Source organism: Haliotis cracherodii, unplaced genomic scaffold, assembly GCF_022045235.1.
Source record: "Haliotis cracherodii isolate W230 unplaced genomic scaffold, xgHalCrac1.p SCAF_7, whole genome shotgun sequence".
Classification (NCBI taxonomy): Eukaryota; Metazoa; Mollusca; class Gastropoda; order Lepetellida; family Haliotidae; genus Haliotis; species Haliotis cracherodii.
Genome location: NW_027266330.1, coordinates 29,870,336 through 29,895,607, shown reverse-complemented (window position 1 = coordinate 29,895,607; position 25,272 = coordinate 29,870,336). Strand labels below are relative to the sequence as shown.

The following is a 25,272-nucleotide window of genomic DNA, read 5'->3' as shown; positions in this document are numbered from 1 at the left end:
TTGCAAAGTGTCTGTTTGCTTTTTTTCGGAGTCGAGGCTTATATATACTTTGTGGGGCAAACAGCCGCTTTAAGTGCTTCGCTATCTAACAGTGGACAGCCTACTTAAGACCAATCGCTATTTCTGTTCTGCTTTCAAGTTCTTTAGAAATAAAGCTCGGATATACAAACGAAAATAATGTTCATCCTTACGTGAGTCCCACTGAGCAACCTAGTTAGGCGAAATCTATAATTTAACAAGGACTGGCTGAAAAGTTCTGAGACTATTATAACTATAGTGGACTGAGTTAATGGACTTGGTTGCTGATTATCCTATCCGAGGTCCACCCACTTTTGCCAACAATGCTGACCCGTGAAGATCCGGGTAGAATAGATCTTCACCTACTCATCCTTGCCGTAATGGCGACTATGCTCGTCGTAAGAGGCGACTAACGGGATTGGGTGGTCAAGCTCGATGACTTGGTTGATGCATGTCATCGTATCCCAACTGAGTGGATCGATGCTCATGGTGTCAGTCACTGGATTGTCTGGTCCAGACTCGATTATTTGCAGGCCGCTGCCATGTAGCTGGAATATTGTTGATTGCAGATTGCCGCGTTAAACAACAATCAAAAGCAACGACGCTTGAGTTTTAATTTGGTTTGGTCCCGTTAGTCGCCTCTTACGACAAGCATAGTCACCTTTTATGGCAAGCATGGGTTGCTGAAGACCTGTTCTACCCCGGAATCTTCACGGGTCTCGACGACGCTGGAGTGCCTGGATCCTACTGGTGTGGATGGCTTCCTCCTGGTGGTGTAAAAACTTATCAACAACGGAAATGACTTCTTCATCATTTGCATAATGCTTGAGAAAAGGTAGAAATTGGCAGTGCCACATCTGATGAATATGATGAGGATGTTCAATGAGTTCAAAGATGCAGCCATGCACTATAGCCATGGCGACAACAGACCTGTGCACAGGTTCATCGTCCTGGTGGAACTCGTTTTGCCTTGGTATTCTCACGCAGCTGCATCGACAGCTTCGTACCACATTGGCAATTAATGGTCTGATCTTTCGAGAGGTAGTCCACCAGAAGGATTTCTTTGGAATTCAGGAAAACCGAAGCCATCATCTTGCCAGCTGGTGGAACAGTCTTTGCCTTCTTCATCGGAGGAAACTTTAAGTGTTTCACTGCTTTGTCTGTTGTTTTGTCTCTGGCTGACAGCGATGAAGTCAAGATTTACTCATGGTTTCAGCTCGTTCAACAAAATCAGATGGTTTGCTTCAAAAGTGATGATGAACCTGGAAGCCTTGGAACCCGGCGTGCTGAAACCTTTATCATACCAGTTCTTTCCTCGTCAGAGATGCCCAATTTATTGTCCATGTGACATATGGTGAATCGTCGAACAGCCGTAAATATAATTGTATTTTATCAATAGTTTCCTTAGTGATGGCAGTTGAAGGTCTTCCGGATCGTAGCGTCCGCCCGGAGAGCGGAAGGTCCGGGGTGGTTCGATCCCCGGCCTCGTCATACCAAAGGACGTTAAAAGATTGTACTTGTTGTTACCCTGCCTCGCGCTCGGCATTAAGGGGCTAAAACAAGGACTGGTCGGCTCGGAGTCAGTATACTGTGTCTGAGCGGGGTAGTCATGTTAAACTGCGGCATGGTATCTCAGTGTACTAGCACTATAAATCGGCATCAGTCCGGACTAGTACAAGCAGCCACACACACACACGTGCATGCACGTCACTATATAAGCGCAATAATCATTTTTGGACACAATGCTCAACCCCATTTCAGCTCACTCTTCCTGATCTTTGTTCTACTTCGAGGCACTCTCTCCCACCATTTTCCATTTTCAGCAACAGAGAGGATCTAGCCCCTAGTAACAGTGGCAACATCGTCTCTTGCAGCTGACACCATGTTCACCATGTCTGCAGTAATATGCTGCATGATTGGGAATGTGACTAAAATACAGAACGTAAGCGTGAAAAAAGTGCACCGAAGACATGCAAACTGTTTTGGTGTACTGTAAAACCCTTCGAAGTTAGGTTCAGAACTGTTCAGCCGCATTTGTTTTCAATGGAAACAATTAAAATTCGACGCACATTGATGACTTGCCCGCCACCTAGACTGTCACACTTGTAATTTTTTTAATATTCTTTGAGCATGTGTGAATGTTGATTTACGCAAGTCTCCACTATATCACTCCCACGACGACTGGTGAATTACCACGGCCAGAATAACCAGAACGCTGCTACCATGAGCAACAATGAAGGTCATTGGAGTACAAAGACACAAACCCTCACTGGCCAGACTTCAACATCACTTTGTATTCATCCTTTACTCCAGGCTTGACCTATTGAGCCCATTATCACTGCACAATGGATGCGTAAATCAAATCATGGGACAAGTAGTAGGCAGAGGTGAGGTGAAATGGGGTTTAACGTCGCGTCCAAGATCATTGCACTTATATAGCGATGTGAATGCACGCGTGTGTGTTTGTGTGTGGCTGCTTGTACTAGTCCGGATTGATGCCGATTTATAGTGCTAGCACACTGAGATACCATGCCGCAATTTAACATGAACACCCCACTCAGACACAGTATACTGACTCCGAGCCGACCAGTCCTTGTTTTAGCCCCTGAATGCCGAGCGCCAGACAGGGTAACAACAAGTACCATCTTTTAACGTCTTTTGGTTTGGCGCGGCCTGGGATCGAACCTCGGACCTTCCGCTCTCCGGGCGGACCACGGAGGCGATCCAAGAGAGCAATGAGGAAGTGGGTCATCGACAATAGTGAGTTCTCGAGTTACTTATACTCTGTATGTCGATAGGCCTCTGCCATGTTTCAGTCATGGGTTAACAGTGCGCCATCTACGTGGGGTCATCGTGACAGGGGATAACTGACTACGTTATTGAAGACGTCTCACTTTTCACCAATATCACGGTAGTGACACACAGAATTGTTCTTGTTAACGCCGCACTCTATATCCTGGCTATATCCAAGCGGTGAATAAATAATCGAATCTGGACCAGACAATCCAGTGATTGACATCATGACCATCGATCTCACGTAATTAGAATACGATGACATGCATCAACCAAGTCAGCGAGCCTGACCACCCGATCCCGTTAGTCGCCTCTTACGACAAGCATAGTCGCCTTTTAAGGCAAGCATTGGTTGCTGAAGACCTATTCTTCCCCGGACCTTCACGGGTCGTGACGACAGAAGTTGGGGTATCTATAGCAGCTAGCTGATGCCAATTAACACTGGTCTCAACAAACATACAATAATGGGAAACGTATGAACAACAGACAGGTGTTGCTTGTTTTCGTTCCATTGGGTTCGTTGTTGACTGAAACAGTATTTTTGGAAAGTAATGTAAAACAATTCACACTGATTAGATAGAATGACAGCGCGTATGGGAACATCATGCCATTGTGGAAATAGGTACTCCAATAATCAAGATTGAAAAGAACAGAGACATTATACTCGCGTGCTAGTTCATCTTTTCTTAGCTATTTGGAGAGACTGACGAGATATCATCCAAATGAGTGCGAAGAGGCAAGGCTTAAATCTCTTCGTAATCATTCAGCTTCATGTGTTTGTAGTTAGACGTGACGCGCCGACAGCTCGTCTCCGTCTTGAAATAGTATATCGTGGAAACAAAAATATCTTCCCCAGATTTAATACTTAAGGGAGAATCTCAACCCCCTGGGTTCAAGTCGCGATGAGATGAAGGCAACAAGGAGATGCTCATTAACTACAGGGGTGCTTGCACATGACGTGCAGGGGGGCGGTTACAGCATCCATTTACCTATCTGTGTTGATGTTTGTGTTAATTGAGCTACCGTTAATAATAATCAACAGTGAATCAGTTTTCTGGATTCGGCATTGGTTATTTGTAACTAAATAAGGAATGTTTGAGTTTTTATTTGCTAGAAGTAGTCCTATTTTATCATTCTCTAAACATTGTACAATCTATTGTTTATTGTTTGAGGCCGCACCCATGAATACACCAGCCATAAGACCAGACAGTCCAATGATTGATGTCATGAGCATTGGTCCTGCAATTGGGATGGTTGATTTGTTGTTTAACACCGCACTCGGCAATATTCCAGCTATATGACGGCGAGACTGACCACCCGATCCCGTTAGTCGCCTCTTACGACAAGCATAGTCACCTTTTCCGGCAAGCTTGCTTTTCTAAAGACCTGACCCGTGAAGATGCCGGGGTAGAATAGGTCTTCAGCAACCCGTGCTTGCCGTAAAAGGCGACTATGCTTGTTGTAAGAGGCGACTAACGGGATCGGGTGGTCAGGCTCGCTGACCTGGTTGATGCATGTCATCGATCCCAATTGCGTGGATCGATGCTCATGATATTAATCACTGGATTGTCTTGTCCAGACTCGATTATTTACAGACCGACGTCATATAGCTGGAATATTGCTTAGTGCGGCGTTAAACAACAAACAAAACAGATACTGAGTGTCCGACGGACCACAATGGGCCGCTGACCGTACGCAGTATCATCCTCAGACACAGCATCCTCCTTTCTGCTCATCATTTCAGAAGATCCCGATAGTTTCGGTTCTGTGGCCTGAAATGTACAAGATTTAATATAGCACGCATTCTTCCATTTAGCATCAGGAGCACTTACATGTAAACATGTAAATATATTGATCCGTAAACTTACACTGTATTCGTTTTCTACTTGTTTAAGGTCTGTTGATGTACTTGTAACATAACGGTCCATGGACTTAAAATTCATATTCTAAACGGCATACAAATCAGAGTTAAAAAGCTGGAAATGAACACGAGAGCGATGTTAACCTTTGAATTGTCAAACGATACACGGAGGCCCGTTACATCCAATAACAGCCATCACTGATCTAATTCTACCAATTTACATTGCAAAGATACATTAGACTACTATGTGACATTATGTTTGAAGTAAAGTTACAAGGAAAATAGGGTCTCTTGTTACTAATTGATTTTGAAAAAGCTTTTGACACTGGTTCTGAAGAATTTACTATTTTGACAATTGGGAAATAAGGCTTTGGACCCAATATGGAAAAATGGATCAAATAATTATGCCTAACAAAATGGTCATTTTGGTATAATGAGAGTGGGTGTAGACAAGGTGATCCGGTTTCCCCCTACCTTTTCCTCCTTGTAGCTGAGATCTTAGGAATAATGAACCGTAACAACGGTGCAATACGAGGAATTATTTTATTATATTATTTAGTTTAAGAGCAACTATTAATACCCTCAATGTGTCTTTGAAATGTCTGGTTTATTGTCTATTTGGATAGGCTCAATGACAGAGGTAGTGCCATGATTTAAAACGTGAGTGGCATAATGGGACTCAATCTTTACTAAAATAAATATAGAATACTAAACGAGCTCCCGTGTAATACCAATTTTATGAACCGAGTGAATAGTTTCGCTCGTCAGATACCACAACTACTCACGGGTTTCATAAAAATGGTTTTAAACGGGAGCGAGTTAAGTATTTTATTTATTACTTGCAATTTATAACGTTTTTAGAATTATACTGTTGAGTGTGAATAGGCTGACACCCACACGATCCACGGCTTAACCCTCTGGATGCCGAGGTTGTTTTTTCTGACGCACATTTTCCTAAGATCGGAAAAGTGAAGGTTGTGCGAGAATTACGCTCACGCGGCACTGGATCTACCTCTGGCTATAAACTTACGCAGAGGTGGAGAATATTAAATTTCCTATTTGATGGTGTAAAGTTAACTGCAAATATTAATCCGGTTTAAAAAATACACTTCTAAGTGTTGTCCGAGAATTTATTCTGCGTTGAAAAACAGTAAATTTCTCCGCTTTTTATCGTGCACCGATAAAAGTACTGTGCGACGATTTTTTTTGTTTCGAAGCTGTACGGAAACTGTCAGCGAACAAAATACTGCCTAATATCTGAACGACATAACTATATATCAAATGGGGTTACATGCGTATGTATAACGACATACATTCAATGGCAAAAATAGCATGCCGTAAATGACAAAAAAACTGATTTTTCTCAATGACGTCAAAAGGCGACCGAAATCGTACTTCATAAAAAAGAGGTAATAGAGAAATGGATGGCCCTATTTAACCTATAACTTATTCCTTAGATTCCAACATTCTCCTGATTGTGTAAGTGTAATTTGACTAATGTTGCACCATTGTTAATGGAGCACTAGCCTTATCATCAAATGTAATGAAATACCAAAAAAATAACACCATTCCTTTAATCCTTTTGACGTCATGGCTGGTTTTATGTCCTTGATTACCTCGGAGAAAGACGACACTGGTATTTTGATTACTGGAAAATCTCGATGTGTAAAACGGAATTTGACACTTTTTCGACACAACATAAAATTACTGCTTTCACCAAGTAAATAATGTCTTGAATATGTAAATAATTAGATAGTTTATCGTGTATCTTAATTGGACATGACACGCACCTGTTTGGCATCAATTTACGTTATGAAATACCCAAAAGAATATTTCAAAACAACCAAAATTATATTCAATATTGGACATATATGTGTTCATTATTATGATATCATTTCTCTTCATCTCGTCTCAGAATTACATAATAAAAGATGCGAAGAAAGCTCTATTGGTATAGAATTATCAGGATAATCGTATAAGGTTGAACCAACGGGGTACCTGGCATGGATTTTATTTTATACATTTTACAATTCCTGGCGAAATTAAGTAAACAGTTTAATATCCCGTGATCACAATAGTGAAAAAAGAATGAACCCATTGATTATATAATGCAAAACGAAAGGAATAATTCGTAAATTGTTTCAGAAATGTGTGCATATATTTTACCGAAAACATATTATCCATTTTGTGAAAGTAATATATTCAGTTTTAGTTATAAAATAAAATGAAACGGCTATTCGTGGACATTGCTAATATGAACTTATAATATTGACTATTGCACATCCCAAGAAATACGTACATGCTGCAGTTACATTTACACTTCATCTTGTAACACTTGTCCAAAGGAAAGAAATATCGTATTCGACACTAATTATAAAAACCTTTCAATTGTTATGTAAACAATGTTCAAACAAACAGGAGATTATCAAAGGTTTGTTCATACATGTTGTGGCCTATATTTACGTATAATATCATTTTGAACATTGACAAATGTCCAAAGTGAAATTAAATGTGTGAAAAAAATGGATTAAAGATATGCAAAATCTACATCATAACTGAAACTGTAAACAGCATGGTACAATGATCGTGTGCACTCTCATTCAAGGACCTTCACCTCAAAGAAATTACCAAATATGTACAGCAATGTTGACGCATGACATCACTACCTGTGACCGACTTTTACAAAATGGCGTGTTCACTGTCAACAGTACGCGGGATTTTACGAGGGGACTTTCGTTGATTCAGGGATCGTAAAAACATAAATGTGACATGTAAGTAATCAGAAACATTCTGACAATCTATGTACTGTTCTTCCTACGATTCTCTTCCCATGAATATTCTGAAAATGTTGAGCCTATATATTGAACGAATAGACGAATGGATTGCTCAAAAAAGGAGAAAATGATACACTGTGTAAAATCTGTATTTTGCTTTGTTTACAGTTCAAACAAGTCCAGTTTTTCGAGCACAGCGTTCGTTTTCACACCTAACTTATATTGCTTGATTTCACCCAGCAACTTCGTATTGGTGACAAAGACCACTGTTCATTCGATTCTAAAATGTATGAGAAATTCAATGATGTGTGTATCGCAGCTAAGTTTGAAATATATATGGAGTTTAACAGAATAATACTTCAAACACCTCAAAAGTTTAAACGTATGAATTTAATACCATACAACGGTCCAGCTATAGAATTCAGGCGTCCGTTCCACAAAATTATCGTAGTGCTAAGGTTATCGCAATTCACATACTTTAAAGGGCAAGTTCACACGGAAATGAACCTTTTTTTCTTGTACTTTTTCCACATTAAAAGTGTTAACATACAAGTGTCATAGACAAAAATATAAAAACATCATATTTAATTAACATATTTTTTGCACTAAAACTATTTATATTTTTCACATTTACCAAGTGTTCTATTTCCATAACAAAAACACCATGGCTTATGTCCCTTGCAATATGACGTCATTGGTGCCAATTGATAAACATTATGACGTCATCATGCTTTGTTAGAGCCGCTTCACGTGGTGTAGGTACAGTTTTGTGATTCTAGCATCTCAGATGCCATCCAGAATTGTGTTATGCTAAGTCACCACTGCGCCGGAGTGTGTCGTAGACCATGTTGTTTTACCGCAAACTGGTCCTTGATATCTTTTGCGTTGAGAATAGACAGGGACCCAGTTGAATTGGCACCAATTACGTCATAATCTAAGGGGGATAACTCAGGCCTATTTCGCTCGTAAAACGAAGGCCTCATAACGGCATATCACTTTCACACTATTGTGAGCTTCCTACTTTCACTGTGAAAAAAATGAGTGTATATTGTCAAACACAGATACTAACTAATTCTAAAATTGCGTTTTGTTTAGAAAAAGAAAGAAAGTGATTTTTGCGTGTACACTTCCCCTTTAACTTAGACCAACGACTGTCGTTGTGCTACAATACGATCGCCTTGTGGAACGGGGCCTTGCACCTCAAAGTTTGCAATCACGTCACACTACCCGATGACGTAATTTGTGGTATTTTGTTGCAATATCCATCGGCGAAACAATGCCATGTGACGTCAACCTAGCAACAAGGTTGCTGGGGTCATCGGGTGTGCATAAGTTCCTCTCAGTGATCTATCATCACCACGCGCAATGTCGTTGCCAAGCCAAGGGATGTTGAGAGCTTTCAATATTTGTTCGTGAAACGTGTTCCGAGAGTACATAAGCACGCGTTTTGGTATTACACAATGTGTAATACAGCTGTATGTTTATTAAACGGGTGATCTCTTCACGGGCAAGTAATAACTTTAGGGTAATTAACACAAGAATAAAAGTAGAAAATATAATTAAAAACTTCAAGGGAAGAGGAGGAAAAGAAATTTTACATTGATAGGAAATGAAATGTAACAGTCGCTAAAACAGCTCAGGCTCTTTCATCACTGGTGCATTTATTCCCTTCACTTCGAAACTCTCAATTGGAATTCATTGATGAGTTATTAATTCATCGAGATAAGATAAAACGAACAGCACTTGAAAATATGAAGAAGGGTAATCATAATGGTAGATATATAAACACATCCATTAACTCATTAAAACTATTAGTATTATAACGCATCTTCAAATTTTAAACACAAACCCTAGTACCTTTCCTGTTACAAAAGTATTGGAGCTAACACAGAAAATCACATAAATATTTATTTTTATCAACTCTCTTGATGTATTGGCTGCATGGGGAATATTTCACAGAAAGCATAAAACCTATTTCACAGATATTGATCAAATATTATCTGAACCTCTTTGGTTCAATTCCCAAATGGTAATTTATCATAGGACATTGGCATCTTCGTGGTTTTCCCTCTATCGGGGACCTGTGTAATGATCAAGATTTTGTACCACTTAATGAACTTTAGAAAACCTACAAGATTAGAGGTACATTTCTTAATTACTATCAGGCTCTTTCAAATACCAGTATACCTACGGAAAGATGCTATTAGAATAATTATTTGATAGTACATAACCATCACCTCAACATACCAAATGTGGGTTCACTCACAACATCCTGTGAAGGTCCGGGGTAGAATAGGTCTTCAGCAACCCATGCTTGCCGTAAAAGGCGACTATGCTTGTCGTAAAAGGCGACTAACGGAATCGGGTGGTCAGGCACGCTGACTTGGTTGATGCATGTCATCGTTTCCCAATTGCGTGGTTCGATGCTCATGATATCAATCACTGGATTGTCTGGTCCAGACGCGATTATTTACAGACCGCCGTCATATAGCTGGAATATTGCTGTGTGCGGCGTTAAACAAGAAAACTGCTCAACATCTAAAAGATCCAGATCTTTTTATGATAAACTTATTGGTAGATTAAAAACCCTCCAGTATGTGACAAGTGGCAATATATCTTTGGTTTGGCAATTCTATGAGAACATATTGTCAAACAGTATGGAAGATGAACAAAAAATACTAAATTGATTGATTTCAAATTCAAATTCATCCATACTATTATTTTAAAAAAAAGGAATTGTTAAGAATGAAATTAGTGGATGATCAAACTGGTTCATTTTATAATAGTATGTTAGGAAACTTGATTCATGTCTAGTGGGAATTGTCTCAAAACATTCTGGAAGATTACACTGAATATGCATGTTTAGAGGAATTATACTGACAAAGTATACAGTTTTAATTGACGGAAATAATACAGACCTAATGAATCACATTATAATTTCTGGAAAAATATACTCATATATCAAGTATTAATATAAATAAGTTATCACTTGAAATATTTATTTAGATAGCATGTGATATATTCAAGACAGAAAAAAATATTGTCAATAGAAATCAGAAAAATTTACAATTTGAATTTTTTTTGTCAAGTCTGTTATATGTGTTTTCTTAATGCATGTATTGAGGAATCTTGCCATGTACTCCAGACGTAGACACAACAAACATGACCATGTCAGGCATAGGAACACCCGGGGCACGGCTGGCCTAGTCGTCTGAGGCGCCGCAATTCACTGTACAGAGTTGCGTCCCTTGGGCACACCAGAAATCTATGGTTGTGGGTTCGATTCCCGGTTCGCCCCAATTATGTTTCCAGGTTTGTCAGCACCATACCCGTGCTCGTGGGTTTCAACGAAGTGGTAAACCTCTGAGACCTGCATCACTTCGGGCTTTACTCCGACATCAAGCTGACACGCCTCGATATAACTGAAATAATATTAAAAGCTGCGCTAAACCAAACTCACTCACTCACTCACTCACTCACTCACTCATATGAACACCATTATTTTGTCAAACTACTTAGTATTTTATACGTGATCCAATTGTACCCACTGATTTGAATGAATACAAAAGAGTCCTCACTGCCATGATCTTGTGGCAAAACGCACATCTCCAGAACGCTGATCTTTCTTGGCTGTCACAAAAGACTGACTCCATATGTGTATGTTAACCCGGGTTCGTGACAAATGAATCTGTTTCAGATTGGATTTGACGCATCGAATTTGTTTGTGGTGTTATGCGATTGATGGGATGCGATGTGATGCGATACCCGATACGATGTTACAATAGGATCTTGGGATGCGATGTTACAACGGGATGTTGGGATACGGTGTTATAATTGGATGTTGCGATGCGATGTTACAACGGGATGTTTGGATACGGTGTTACAATTGGATGTTGCGATGCGATGTTAAATGGGATGTTGGGATACGGTCTTACAATTGGATGTTGCGATGCGATGTTGCAACGGGATGTTGGGATACGGTGTTACAATAGGATCTTGGGATTCGATGTTACAACGGGATGTTGGGATACGGTGTTACAATTGGATGCTGCGATGCGATGTTATAATGGGATGTTGGGATACGGTGTTACAATTAAATGTTAGGATACGGTGTTACAATTGGATGTCGCGATACGGTGTTACAAATGAATGTTGCGATGCGATGTTTGAATGGGATGTTGCGATACAGTGTTACAATTGGATTTTGCGATACCCTGTTACAAAGGGATGTTGCGATGGGATGTTGCGTTACGGTGTTAATGACCTTTGGATCTTGCGATACGGTGTTACCTTTGGATGTGTCGATACGGTGTTACAATTGGATTTTGCGGGTGCAAAGTTTGGGCATTAACGTGTATGTCACGACTCTTGAATCAAACTTTACATTTTACTCTTGATTTGATTTTCTTTCATGTATGATATTTCACTGGGTCTAATCTAATAATAAGTATCACACTTCTCTACACAACTGAAATGATCGCCTTCGTTGTCTAGTGGATACAGCGCCCAGAGGTCGGTGGTTCGATCCCCGACCCCACAGAACTAAATACGTTACAAGGTGCTACTTGTTGGTATACCCTGTCTGGTGCTCGCTATGTGTCTATTTGAACCCCTACCACGTTCAAATTACTTATATACAAACGGCCTTGACAGACCAAATACACTTGCAATGAACTACTCAAGCAGTGTACTACATTAACTGGTTCACTTTGTTATGGCCCATAGTTGAAAGGTAGTCAGGCTTAGAACTTTTTGACCAGCCCTCTCATACCATAGAGTATTCCATGCATGGATAACACAGACATTTCTATCGTCTGTCTCGCGGGCGTTGTAATATTTAACCTTAATTTTCAGAATCTTAACATGATATGTAGAGACTGTTAAGGAAGACATTGTCACCCTATTCCCACGCCAAGTAGGTTCTTGTATTTCTATATTTCTTGTACTTCCTTGATAATTGATATTAACTGAACTATGTACATAAATTGTCGGACAAAAGCAAGTACATTAAACTACGGTTATAACGAACCCAAAGGGACCACGAATTTTGTGTACGTTATGACCGTAGTTCGTTATCAGCATATATTCAGCATAACTACAGCAAATTTTAGGGACAAAAAATTATAAGTTCGTTATATCCGTCAGTTCGTTATAACCGAGTTTACTGTATACATTACAAACGTTATCAAAACGTTATAGACTGGAAACAGTCGCCGAAGCACTGCATACGTACGGTTCAAAACAGAACTATGAAACCTGTATCAAATTCATCACAGCCGAATGGTTAGTTTCTTGTATACTTTCTTTTGTGTGGCAGTGTACATTGGGCCGACGAGTGAGAGTAGAGAACAGGAACCCGCGCAACATGATGCTCACCTACCATGGGTATACTTTCTTTTGTCAAGCAGCGTACAACATTGGGCCGACGAGTGAGAGTAGAGTACTTGACCCCAGGTAACATGATGCTCGCCTACATGGGTATACTTTCTTTTGTCAGACAGTGTATATTTTGCCTGTTTATTTTCACACAATTCTCGCCTACTCCTGTCAACCAATCTCTTTTGGAAATAAAGTCGTTTTATTTGATACTGTTTTTCTTCTCATTGTGTTAGTTAGAAATTGCAAGCGTTCCAAGAGGAAACGGTAAATATGGTGTAGAGGGATCAGTTCATTCATGGGTGACTTCAGTTACTCTCGTCGCTGCCAAAAAAAACAACAGCTGTGATTAAATTGGTTAATTTGGAAAATAGGGAAACAGTCAGTGGCAATATAGTTTCGTTCATTCTTAAACATAATATTATGGTATATTAATTGCTTGTCTATTTGAGTCAAGATCAAATAGTAACAGTTAAGCCATATTTTTTGCAGTGTTTCGATATCGCCTAGTCGTACGCCAAAGGATTAGTAAACCCGATACCAAGTAACTACAAAAAATATATGAATAACAAGAACCTTATTGGCGTGGGAATAGGGTGACATTAACGATGATATCAATGCCTTCCCACACAAACCAATCTCTAAATGTAATCTAAGGATGCTGAAAATAACGCTCAATGATAAAAAAACCCACGTGGCATACGATAGAAATTTATATGTCATAAAAATGAGATACTGTATGAAGTTGAGCTGCGATGAACACTACTGGAAATAACGTCCAACAATAAGAACGAATGTGATAAACGATAGTACGGAAGCCTTTCAGGGCCATTTGTTTTTTTATATTTTTCTTGAAATTTCAAGATACTTCGTTGAAATTTCAAGATACATACAAAGTTGAAATTTCAAGATAATCATCTTGAAATTTCAACTTAGTATCTTGAAATTTCAACTCAGTATCTTGAAATTTCAAGAAGAAAAATAATAAAACAAATGAACCTAAAAGGCTTCCGTACGATAGACATGATTGTCCCATTAATAAACCACCGAGCAGGTATTCAAATTAAAAGTGAAACTCAAAAGAAATATATATTCGATATTGATGTATTTGATACGGGTATCATAGTTGTGTTTGGGTCCTTATGTTTGCAGTGTTAAGGCGACTATTTTCAGAGTATAACGTTTTGAAAACATTTGTTATCGAATGGTCAAATCCAGTTTTCAAGTGTATACTTTATTTTGCCTGGCAGTTTATAAAATGTTATTTCCAAACCTGCTTACCAAACCACCACCCCTCCTGATGTCTGCTGCGAATATGTTCCCTGAAACACGAGTAGCTGTTTATTATGCCGAGTTTAGATCAAATCAAGGTGCGGTTCGTTTGTTTGTTTGTTTGTTTGTTTGTTTGTTTGTTTGTTTGTTAGCACCAAAGGCAGCAGTATTAAAATACCTGTATATAATTCAGTGTGGGCGTAAAAACAAACTGGTCAATAATCGAATGAGTGAGTGAGTTGGGTTTAACGCCGCTTTTAACAGTATTCCAGTTATATCACGGCGTGTCTGCTTAATGTGGGAGGAAAGCCCGAAGTGATGCAGGTCTCAGACGTTTACCACTTGTGAAACCCACGAGCACGGGTATGGTGCTGACAAACCTAGAAACATAATCGGGGCGAACCAGGATTCGAACCCACAATCATAGGTTTCTGGCGTGTCCAAGGGACGCAACTCTGCACAGCGAATCGCGGCGCCTCAGACGACTGGGATACCCGTGACCCCCAATAATAGAATGATCCGAGTGTTGTCATGCCATCAAGGGGCGGTAGAGAAGCCGAGTGGTTAAAGCGTTCGCTCTTCACTCCGAAGGCCTGGGTTCGATTTGCCTCATGGGTACCCTGTGTGAAGCCCATTTCTGGTGTCCCCCGCCATGATATTGCTGGAATATTGCTAAATTGGAATACTGAATCACGTACGGGGGCTGTAACCTGGCTGCGTCACAAAACAATATCCTCAAAGCGTACAGCCCTGAATTAAGCGACTTAATCTGGGTATAAGTATATGATTTGCACATGTTCTGGTTAGACGCAAGGTTAAAGGCGCCGCTCCTTATCAATAAACATCGACCCGTGAAGATGCCGGGGTAGAATAGGTCTTCAGCAACTCATGCTTGCCGTAAAAGGCGACTATGCTTGTCGCAAGAGGCGACTAACGGGATCGGGTGGTCAGGCGCGCTGACTTGGTTGATGCATGTCATCGATCCCAATTGCGTGGATCGATGCTCATGATATTAATCACTTGATTGTTTGGTCCAGACTCGATTATTTACAGACCACCGTCATATAGCTGGAATATTACTGCGGCGTTAAACAACAAACCAACTTACGAATCAATAAACCTCAAAAGCACGTGTTCACGACATTGACCGCTATGCAGAAACGCCTTTCATCTCCACCGCAGCGCGAGGTTCAAATTACACGACGGAAGTTTGTTTGTTTGTCTTTTTTTATATTCGTTGGTCGGGTGTTTGTTTTATTGCATGTTTGTTTGTTTGACACACTCAGCAATGCCAAATCTATATGAAGGCGGCCGTATATAATCGAATCTGGACCAGACAATCCAGTGATTAATATCATGAGCATCGATCCACGCAATTGAGATCGATGACATACATCAACCAAGTCAGCGAGCCTGACCACCCGATCCCGATAGTCGCCTCTTACGACAGGCATAGCATCCTTTTACGGCAAGCATGGGTTGCTGAAGACCTAGTCACCAAGCCTGACCACCGGATCCATTAAGTCCCCCCTAACGACTTTATGAGGTTCCCGGGGGACCTACTCTAACCAGGAAAACACATGACGGAAGAATAATAAGACGATATTGTTTTTGTGTGTAGGTAGACATAGTTGCAGGGCCAAACCAGGTGCTGATCTTTTATATTTCAAGACAGTCAGTCTCGATGACCGTCGGGTTTTTTTTCAGCTGACTGCCTTGGGCAACGCAATCCAAAAGGCAGTACCTTCTTGAGAACGCACCGGAATAACAAATCTATTATGCAACATTGCAAACAATATTAGTACAATAAGTGAGTGAGTGAGTATGCTTTTACGCCACTTTTAGCAATATTACAGCAATATCACGGCGGGGGACACCAGAAATGGGCCCATTGTACCCATGTCGGGAATCGAACCCGGGTCTTCGGCGTGCCGAGCGAACGCTTTAACCACTAAGCTACCCGACCGCCCCTAGTACAATAAAACAATGCAGGGAGAAAAAAACATGAGGGCTGCGCCCCTTTTGGTTTATTCTCCTTGCTGTGTTTTATTGTACGATAAACAGCTCCTAGAAGAAACTTGTGTCTACTCTTAAATGGGACTGCATCATATTTCAATAGGTTTTTCTCCTAAATGGACAATATCTTCACGCCACCTTGGCGTCAATGTCCGCCATCGTGGTTGGCGGTCGTAATCCATGAAAGTGAAATTTAAACACCGATCAGTTTCTTTTATCATTTGTGCTGGCGTTGAACGAAGGGTCCGAATCGGTCAAACATGATGAACAAACTGTATTTGTGCTAATATCTGATATAATAATATTAAGGACAAGCACAGGCTCAGCCCAAGCGACTGGGAGGGTATGTTGGTGGCAACTATTTCTCCATCATTCCACACGATGCCCTATATGTACGTTAATGATTCGGACAGTAACAAGATGGATATATGATACATTTCATAAGGATGAAAATAGCCCAAATATCTCACTGAAAGGAATTTACCAACCATGAATCATACTAAATTCTCTGTTCACAACAACATCAAACAAATCACTGTCCTGAGTTGGATTTCGGTCGGTAAAACGGTTATCACGTCATACGTTCACATGTCCAACAGCATCAAACAAATCACTGTCCTAGAGTTGGATTTCGGTGCCTGTCCCTCCTGGGGAATTTCTGGGTAGAATAGGTCCCAGTGCCTGTCTTTCCTGGGGAATTTCTGGGTAGATTAGGTTGCCAGTGCCTGTCTCTCCTGGGGAATTTTTGGGTAGAATGGGTCCCAGTGCCTGTCTCTCCAGGGAGAACTTCTGGGTAGAATAGGTCCCCACTACCTGTCTCTCCTGGGAGAATTTCTGGGTAGTATAGGTTCCCAGTACCTGTCTTTCCTGGGAGAACTTCTGGGTAGTATAGGTCCCCACTACCTGTCTTTCTTGGGAGAATGTCTGGGTAGTATAGGTCCCCAGTACCTGTCTTTCTTGGGAGAATGTCTGGGTAGTATAGGTCCCCAGTACCTGTCTTTCTTGGGAGAATTTCTGGGTAGATTAGGTCACCAGTACCTGTCTTTCTTGGGAGACTTTCTGGGTAGATTAGGTCCCCAGTACCTGTCTTTCTTGGGAGAATGTCTGGGTAGATTAGGTCACCAGTGCCTGTCTCTCCAGGGAGAACTTCTAGGTAGAATAGGTCCCCAGTACCTGTCTTTCCTGGGAGAATTTCTGGGTAGAATAGGTCCCCACTACCTGTCCCGCCTGGGAGAATTTCTGGGTAGTATAGGTCCCCACTACCTGTCTTTCCTGGGAGAATTTCTGGGTAGTATGGGTCCCCAGTACCTGTCCCGCCTGGGAGAATGTCTGGGTAGAATAGGTCCCCACTACCTGTCCCGCCTGGGAGAATGTCTGGGTAGAATAGGTCCCCAGTACCTGTCCCGCCTGGGAGAACTTCTAGGTAGAATAGGTCCCCAGTACCTGTCTTTCCTGGGAGAATTTCTGGGTAGAATAGGTCCCCACTACCTGTCCCGCCTGGGAGAATTTCTGGGTAGTATAGGTCCCCACTACCTGTCTTTCCTGGGAGAATTTCTGGGTAGTATGGGTCCCCAGTACCTGTCCCGCCTAGGAGAATTTCTGGGTAGAATAGGTCCCCACTACCTGTCCCGCCTGGGAGAACTTCTGGGTAGTATAGGTCCCCACTACCTGTCTTTCCTGGGAGAATTTCTGGGTAGTATAGGTCCCCAGTACCTGTCTTTCTTGGGAGAATGTCTGGGTAGATTAGGTCCCCAGTGCCTGTCTCTCCAGGGAGAATTTCTGGGTAGGATAGGCCCCCAGTACCTGTCTCTCCTGGGAGAATTTCTGGGTAAAATAGGCCCCCAGTGCCTGTCTCTCCAGGGAGAATTTCTGGGTAGAATGGGTCACCAGTGCCTGTCTCTCCAGGGAGAATTTCTGGGTAGAATGGGTCCCCAGTACCTGTCTCTCCAGGGAGAATTTCTGGGTAGAATGGGTCCCCAGTATCTCTCTCTCCTTGGGAATGCCGGGGAGAATTCGGTACTAGGGACGGCATGTCTCTCCGAGGGATTTGATTTCCATTTAGAATAGTTCCCCTTCACAGAATGTCTGTCTTCCCTTGGAATTCCTTGGTAAAATAGTTTCCCAGTGCGGAATGCCAGTCTTACCCAGGTAATTCCTTGGTAGAATCGGTCCCCAACACCGAGTGCTTATCTCTCCCGGGAAATTCCTGGATAAAATAGGTCGCCAGTACCGATTACATATCCCCACTTTGAGATTCCACAAAAGGTCCACAGCAACCCCCATGATATTATGTGACATAAATTTATTCTGTCCATCACCAAGAGTGAGTGAATATGGTTTTACGCCGCTTTTAACAATATTCCAGCAATATCACGGCGGGGGGACACCAGAAATGGGCTTCACACATTGTACCCATGTCGGGAATCGAACCCGGGTCTTCGGCGTGACGAGCGAACGCTTTAACCACTGGGCTACCCGACCGCCTCCCATGACCAAGAGGCGAATAGAAAGATCCGATGGTCACAATGTTTATTTGAACTAACTGATTGTGTGCTAGAATGCCCCGACGGCGTGGATCGCTGTGCCATATCAACTGTTAGTTTGTCTGATCCAACCCAATCATTCACTCCGATCAGCTGCAAGATATTTAAGGCACGGGAAAGAGTTAAAAGTTTTACGCGCAGTCACTGAAAAACAAGTAGTTTGTAAACATCGAAAAACACATAAGCGAAGCCAGCAATTACAGCCGCTATGCGTGTTCTTGTCGCGTCCATTGGCGTTTCAATTTCATGTTCAGATGTTACTGTCGCCGTTAACGGCGTTTAAGCTGCTTTTCGTAATTGGCTGTCTCCTGCAATTGCATCGTATGTTTTTTTAAAGTGTTTTCCACTTTTGTTTAAATGGTTCTGTTGCCGTTACCGAGAACGGGATACTAACGACGTAGACTGTAATAGAAATGTCACTGAAAAGACCTTCTAACCATCTCCTGACGCAAATACACAGACGGTTTATGTATTAAGTCTCTTCTCAATTGCATTAAAAAATGGTGGACAGAATATGTAAAACAGACGGGCCACTCCATACAGAGTAATAGGTGAGTGAGTGAGTATGGTTTTACGCGGCTTTTAGCAATATTCCAGCAATATCACGGCGGGGGGACACCAGAAATGGGCTTCACACATTGTACCCATGTCGGGAATCGAACCCGGGTCTTCGGCGTGACGAGCGAATGCTTTAACCACTAGGATACCCGACCGCCCCCAGAGTTATAGGAGACTAAAATGGGTCGAATATTCATACAGTAAACTACGGTTATAACGAACCCAATCACTAATTTTAGTTCGTTATAACCGTAGTTCGTTTTACGCATGTGTACAGCATATACACAGCAAATGACCAGGACCAAATAATAAGTTCGTGAAATCGTCAGTTCGTTATAAGCGTGTTCGTTATAAACGTAGTTTACTGTTCTTGTATACTATGAAGAATCTTTTAATAAAGGTATAATAATCAATAAATACAAAGTTTTAATATTTATAATATTAATAAAACGACCACAAAGGACTGTTTTAAAATAGCAGGATTTGGCCATTACCCTAAACACATCACATGATGATGAAATAAAAAACACTTCTTGAATGTCACAGATATAATTAATTTAGTATTTAACTTGTGACAGATTTCATTCAGCTTTGCATGTCTCCCTATGCTGTGAGGACAATATAGCAAAACATGAATTTCGTCTTGATAAGAAACGATAAGACAGGTAATGTGCTCGACGAGCGTCAAACAAACAATATTACCTGACGCGTTGTTTGGTTCCAATCGCGGTCCTCGACGAGCGTCAAACAAACAATATTACCTGACGCGTTGATTGGTTCCAGCCGCGGTAATGTTTAAATTCTAAACATGATGATTAGGGTGATGTTGTGTTTAGGTGGTGTTTAGACTGTGAGATGATAGCTCATTTCAAGTGCTCAACGTCAAAACGCTTTTAGATAAAACACACTAAATGTGTATTCCGTTTAGGATTTAAACACATTTCTATATGTCACGGAGATGTGCTCCAAAGAAAACGGTGTAATATGTTCACGGGTTTATTAAATTACCACTAATTGTACTAATGGTTGACAGTTACAAATCAGGACAGTCGGTTTCTTCGATATCGAGAAATCTTTATTAGCAGCCCACGCGGACGTCGTAGGAGACGTCCTCTGCTTGACCGCCGGGGGATACAACGAACTGAGGCGACAAGCCAACGCGTGTTTCTAAACACAGAGAACAAACGAATGGAACACTGGAGATGTATCAAAATAAAGCGCTGAACATAAGCTATCCAACGTTATCATTAAAGATTCACAGCAAGCTGTGTACAGTCACTGATGAAGCAAAAATAACCATCAATACATGAGAAATATCTGAATGTAGATATAAATTCTCCTAATGTTTGCAAATCATGCAAAATACAGAAACATGTTCAATACAATAATATGGTAGCGAACATATGTGAGGCAACATCCATCTAGTCATTACATGGTTTGAGAGTGTCATTAGATTACAAGAGAGAAAAATATTTAGGCCACTAATTCTCAAACACCAAAATGATCTGACAAAATAATCCGGCGACTGCCGGAGATTACCGAGCGTTGCCGGAAATAAAGCCCGGGACTGTAGCGGCACTGGGCCGTGACACAAGGAAAAGTGATCCATGGTGACACTAAACATGGTTGATTTAAACATATCTTTACGTGTTGATATTCTAAACTCATTTTTGGCAGTGTACCGTTCAGAAAAATCGCCTCCCTATCCTCCCATAGACCTTCGACAGTCGTAACTAAGGTGATTGTGACCATGCTTTAACACTAAAGACCCGCCTCCATGATCTATTGCTAGAGCGTCCGCCCGGAGAGCGAAAGGTCCGGGGTTCGATCCCCGATCGCGTCATACCAAAAGACGTTAAAAGATGGTACTTGTTGTTACCCTGTCTGGCGCTCGGCATTAAGGGGCTAAAACAAGGAGTGGTCGGCTCAGAGTCAGTAAACTGTGTCTGAGTGGGGTATTCATGTTAAACTGCGGCATGGTATCTCAGTGAGCTAGCACTATAAATCGGCATCAGTCCGGACTAGTACAAGCAGCCACACAAACACACACGTGCATGCACGTCGCTATATAAGTGCAATAATCTTGGACGCGACGTTAAACCCCATTTCACCTCACCTTAACACTGAAGACAGTTTTGTGGAAAAAGGCTCCGTTCCATAAAGCCATAGTAGGGCTAAGACTGTCGTAAGTCTACGGGTGTTACGATCATCTAAGAGCTACGATTGTTTGGGGAAAGGGACCCAGTGCCCTTAAAGAAAAAATGTCTGGATTTACAGTGTTCGGGTTAACGAGGTTTCACTGTACTTTGATACTGAGAGCCCATAACAGACTGTGACATTCCCAATGTCAGCATGACACTGTGACCTTAAAACGCAAAAAATAATTATGAACTCAGTGACATTATCATGTTGCTCTGTGAAATGCCGAGTTCCACTCAAATACCGCGAAAAGACATGAAACACAGTGTTGTAACTACTGGAATGTATGCTAACCTTCTACAAGTGTACAAGTGTTATTTTCCCACTGTTATTTTATATCCTAAAATATCCTATAATGTTTACCCAAACATTAATTTGTGCTGTATTATGAAATATCAATTGCTAGATTTAGGAATGTATTATATATTCATTGTTGAGGCGAAATATTAATATCTGCTATTCCTGGTCGTCAGAAAGTGTCAAATATTTATCTACAATTATTTCATAGGATGTGTTTGTGGACGAACATATCTTCAGTGAATATAGCACCATATGAAGGCAAATACAACTGTTGAAAGTGTACATATATATATATATATATATATATATATATATATATGGACCCGTGCAGATCCGGGTTAGAATTGGTCTTCAGCAACCCATGCTTGTCGTAAGAGGCGACTAACGGGATCGGGTGATCAGGCTCGCTGACTTTGTTAATGCATGTCATCGTATCCCAATTGCGTGGATCGCAGTCACTGGATTGTGTGGCCCATTCGATTATTTACATACCCCTGTCGAATAGCAGGAATTCGAATATTGCGGCGTTATACCAACAAACAAACAAACTATCAGAAGCATGACGTCATTTATATGAACAGCAATATCACAAACACGGTAGGATAGTCTCGTGGTTAAAGCGTTCGCTCATCACCCAGAAGGCCTAGGTTTGACTCCTTTGAAGTGAAGCCCATATGTCTCCCGCCATGACATGGATGGGGTATTGCTAAAATCCAATTGTTATATAGCAGTGTAATTTATCGTTAAACAATGTTGTAATTGTATTACATTGTTTTACTAAGACTCATTATAAGTTCATAGCATTGTGTTTTGACAATAATTAGTTGTCAGGAATGTATTACTCTCTAATGTAAGCAGTGGTATGGAAGCTATTCTACATAGTTGCTTTTGGAGTCAAGTGTACTCTGGAATCTTTTAGAACAGCTGGAGTAATCCAGTACTGTATGGAACTTCTAAAAGGATTTAGACTATATATAAGTGGGCAATTGCATGACTCTCTCATCTTACATTACATCAAGACCAACGGTTGTGTGAAGATACTTATTTTCACCCTGGATATCGAGCCTAGGCCTATTTTGGAAGTGTGGCTACTGTTGCGGCCATGTGCATATTATTACTACTCCTTTTATGTACTATATTGCCATTGTAATTGTACTGCCATTGAATTTACTACCATTCTAGCGTGTACCGAGGAGGTCGGGCAGCCTAGTGGTTAAAGCGTTCGCTCGTCACGCCGAAGACCCGTGTTCGATTCCCGACAGGGGTACAATGTGTGAAGCCCATTTAAGGTGTCCCCAGCCGTGATATCGCTGGAATATTGCTAAAAGCTGCGTTAAACCACACTCACTCACTCTAGTGTGTGCCACCATTGTAATTGCCGTGTGTCCAGTAAGTTGTATTTATTTGTTAACCTACTTAATTTTATGATACAATTATTAATTGTATACCATTTCTTTGTTGTTTGTTGGTTTCACACTGAATTCTTTTATGCAATTCTGTTTCAATTTGGAAAGCGACGCGAAACACAATTTCCAAACATAACGCCTTCGTTCTTATACAAGGATATTAATATCCTACAAGTGTCCCAATCCTTGCGTCATCGTATTTGAACATGACATATTGCACGTCAACACTTTTCCCATACAAAGAAACTGACAGCTATCCTTTACCCACTAACGTGATATATTTACGTAACAGATATGCATCGTAGAAAAAGAAATCTCTTAAATCAAAAGTGTTAGCGTTATTAAATCAATATGCAGGAAGGAATTATTTTTTAATACTTTCACCCCTAGAGAAGTGAAGATCTGTCGTTATTAAATCAATAGGAATCAGGAAAGTGGTTTTACGTAAAAAACGTGAAGATCTTGCATGATCAAGACGCGATGTAACAGTGGTTGTTTAAATTATCAAACAAATTTCGTAAATATTTTATCCATGGAAACCGTTTTGGAGTTTTTCAAATCAAACTTTTACTGCGCTGTAAGAAAACAATATTGTTTATAGCTTCTAATCACTTGAAAAGAAAAGGCCCAATAGGTTTGGAGAATGTGTTTTGTGATAACGCTGCGTTGTTTGAGATGCGGAAGCTGAGTTAGCAGTGATCTCATTTTTTCCATCTTTAAATACGCAACTTAGAACATGATTTCCGATTTTACATTACAAGGTACATGCTCCCTAGTTTTAGGTAAGACTTTTGGATGGAGAAAGTTGGGATGGAGAAGTTATAAGTGAAATTCTGAATTTTACGATATTTCGGCAGACATCTTTCATCAGTTTAAGTAGGTCTGAAGCCAATGTCGCTGGAATTCGGGTTGTTCGAATGACTTAATCGGTTTTTTTTTAGCATCATACACTTGCTAATCGTCCATGACCTGCGTCCCTTTAGGTTTTCATCATCCCACAATAAGCTGACTCTGTGATGTAAGTGAAATTGGAGAGGATTGTGAGTGAGTGAGTGAGTCTGGTTAACGCCGCTTTATGCAATATTCTAGCAATATCATGGCGGGGGACACCAGAAATGGGCTTCACACGTTGTACCCATGTCGGGAATCGAACCCGGGTCTTCGGTGGGACGAGCGAACGCTTTAACCACTGGGCTACCCGACCGCCCCGGAGAGGATTGTGACAGCACTTGGCTCGGCATGTAAGCGTCCGCCATGAATATTGAACTATATGCGGCGGGATCTGTCGTGACATGGTTTAGTGTGCAATATCACTACACTGTGTTGCCCGAGGTATTCATTCTAGACCAATTCGTGTAATTCCGGGACAAGCCGATCTTCTTGCAGGTTACAGAAAGGGGCGAGTGGTGACGAATGCGGTATTAGGTAGGTAGCGGAATACGCTGAATGTACTCGAGTGTTTGGGTTAGATATATGTTCTCGTATCTCTTGTCTCGGATTGCGTTCTGGAGATACTCGATCAACTAGGCAAATCCGTGTGTATCTTGGACATGCTGTCTACCCTGTGACTGGAATTAGACCCGGATGTGGCAGAACTCTTTCGATTGGTTGGTCGAGAACCCGGATGTTACTCCTTTATCAGCCGAAAGGAGCGGATGTTTGGCATAGACCAAAGCAGGATGGCACCACAGTGGGAGACATATCGTCTACAGGTGCCCGTAATGAAATAAAAAGTCAAGTTGGTTGATGGATGGATTTGTCTGCGCGAATGTAGATGAGTGAATGAGTGGAGAAAAGGTGGGGTGAAATGGGTTTAACGTTGCGTTCAAGATTATGTGTGTGTGCGTGTGTGTGTGTGTGTGTGCGTGCGTGCGTGCGTGCGTGCATGCGTGTGTGTGCGTGCGTGCGCGTGTGTGTGCGTGCGTGTGTGTGTGTGTGTGCGTGCGCGTGTGTGCGTGCGTGTGTGTGTGCGTGCGTATGTGCGTGCGTATGTGTGGGTGTGCGCGCGCGCGTGTGTGTAGCTGTTTGCACCAGTCTCTCTGCGTATGCAGGTTTGTGTGTGTGTGCGTGTGTAGCTGATTGTACCAGTCTGTGTGTGCGTGTGTTTGTGTGTGTGTGTTTGTTTTTTAGTGTGTGTGTGTGTGTGTGTGGTTCAT

General features: G+C 41.4%; 1 protein-coding gene across 1 annotated transcript; it reads right to left on the bottom strand.

Annotated features, from left to right (window-relative positions):
* Window positions 1-960: 960 nt before the first annotated feature.
* Window positions 961-18,142, bottom strand: LOC139448788 (collagen alpha-1(X) chain-like). The gene is made up of 2 exons (XM_071230322.1): window positions 16,924-18,142; window positions 961-1,196 (listed from the first exon to the last, which is right to left on the bottom strand). Exons 1-2 carry the CDS (start codon window positions 18,140-18,142, stop codon window positions 961-963), a joined length of 1,455 nt encoding a protein of 484 aa, XP_071086423.1.
* Window positions 18,143-25,272: the final 7,130 nt, after the last annotated feature.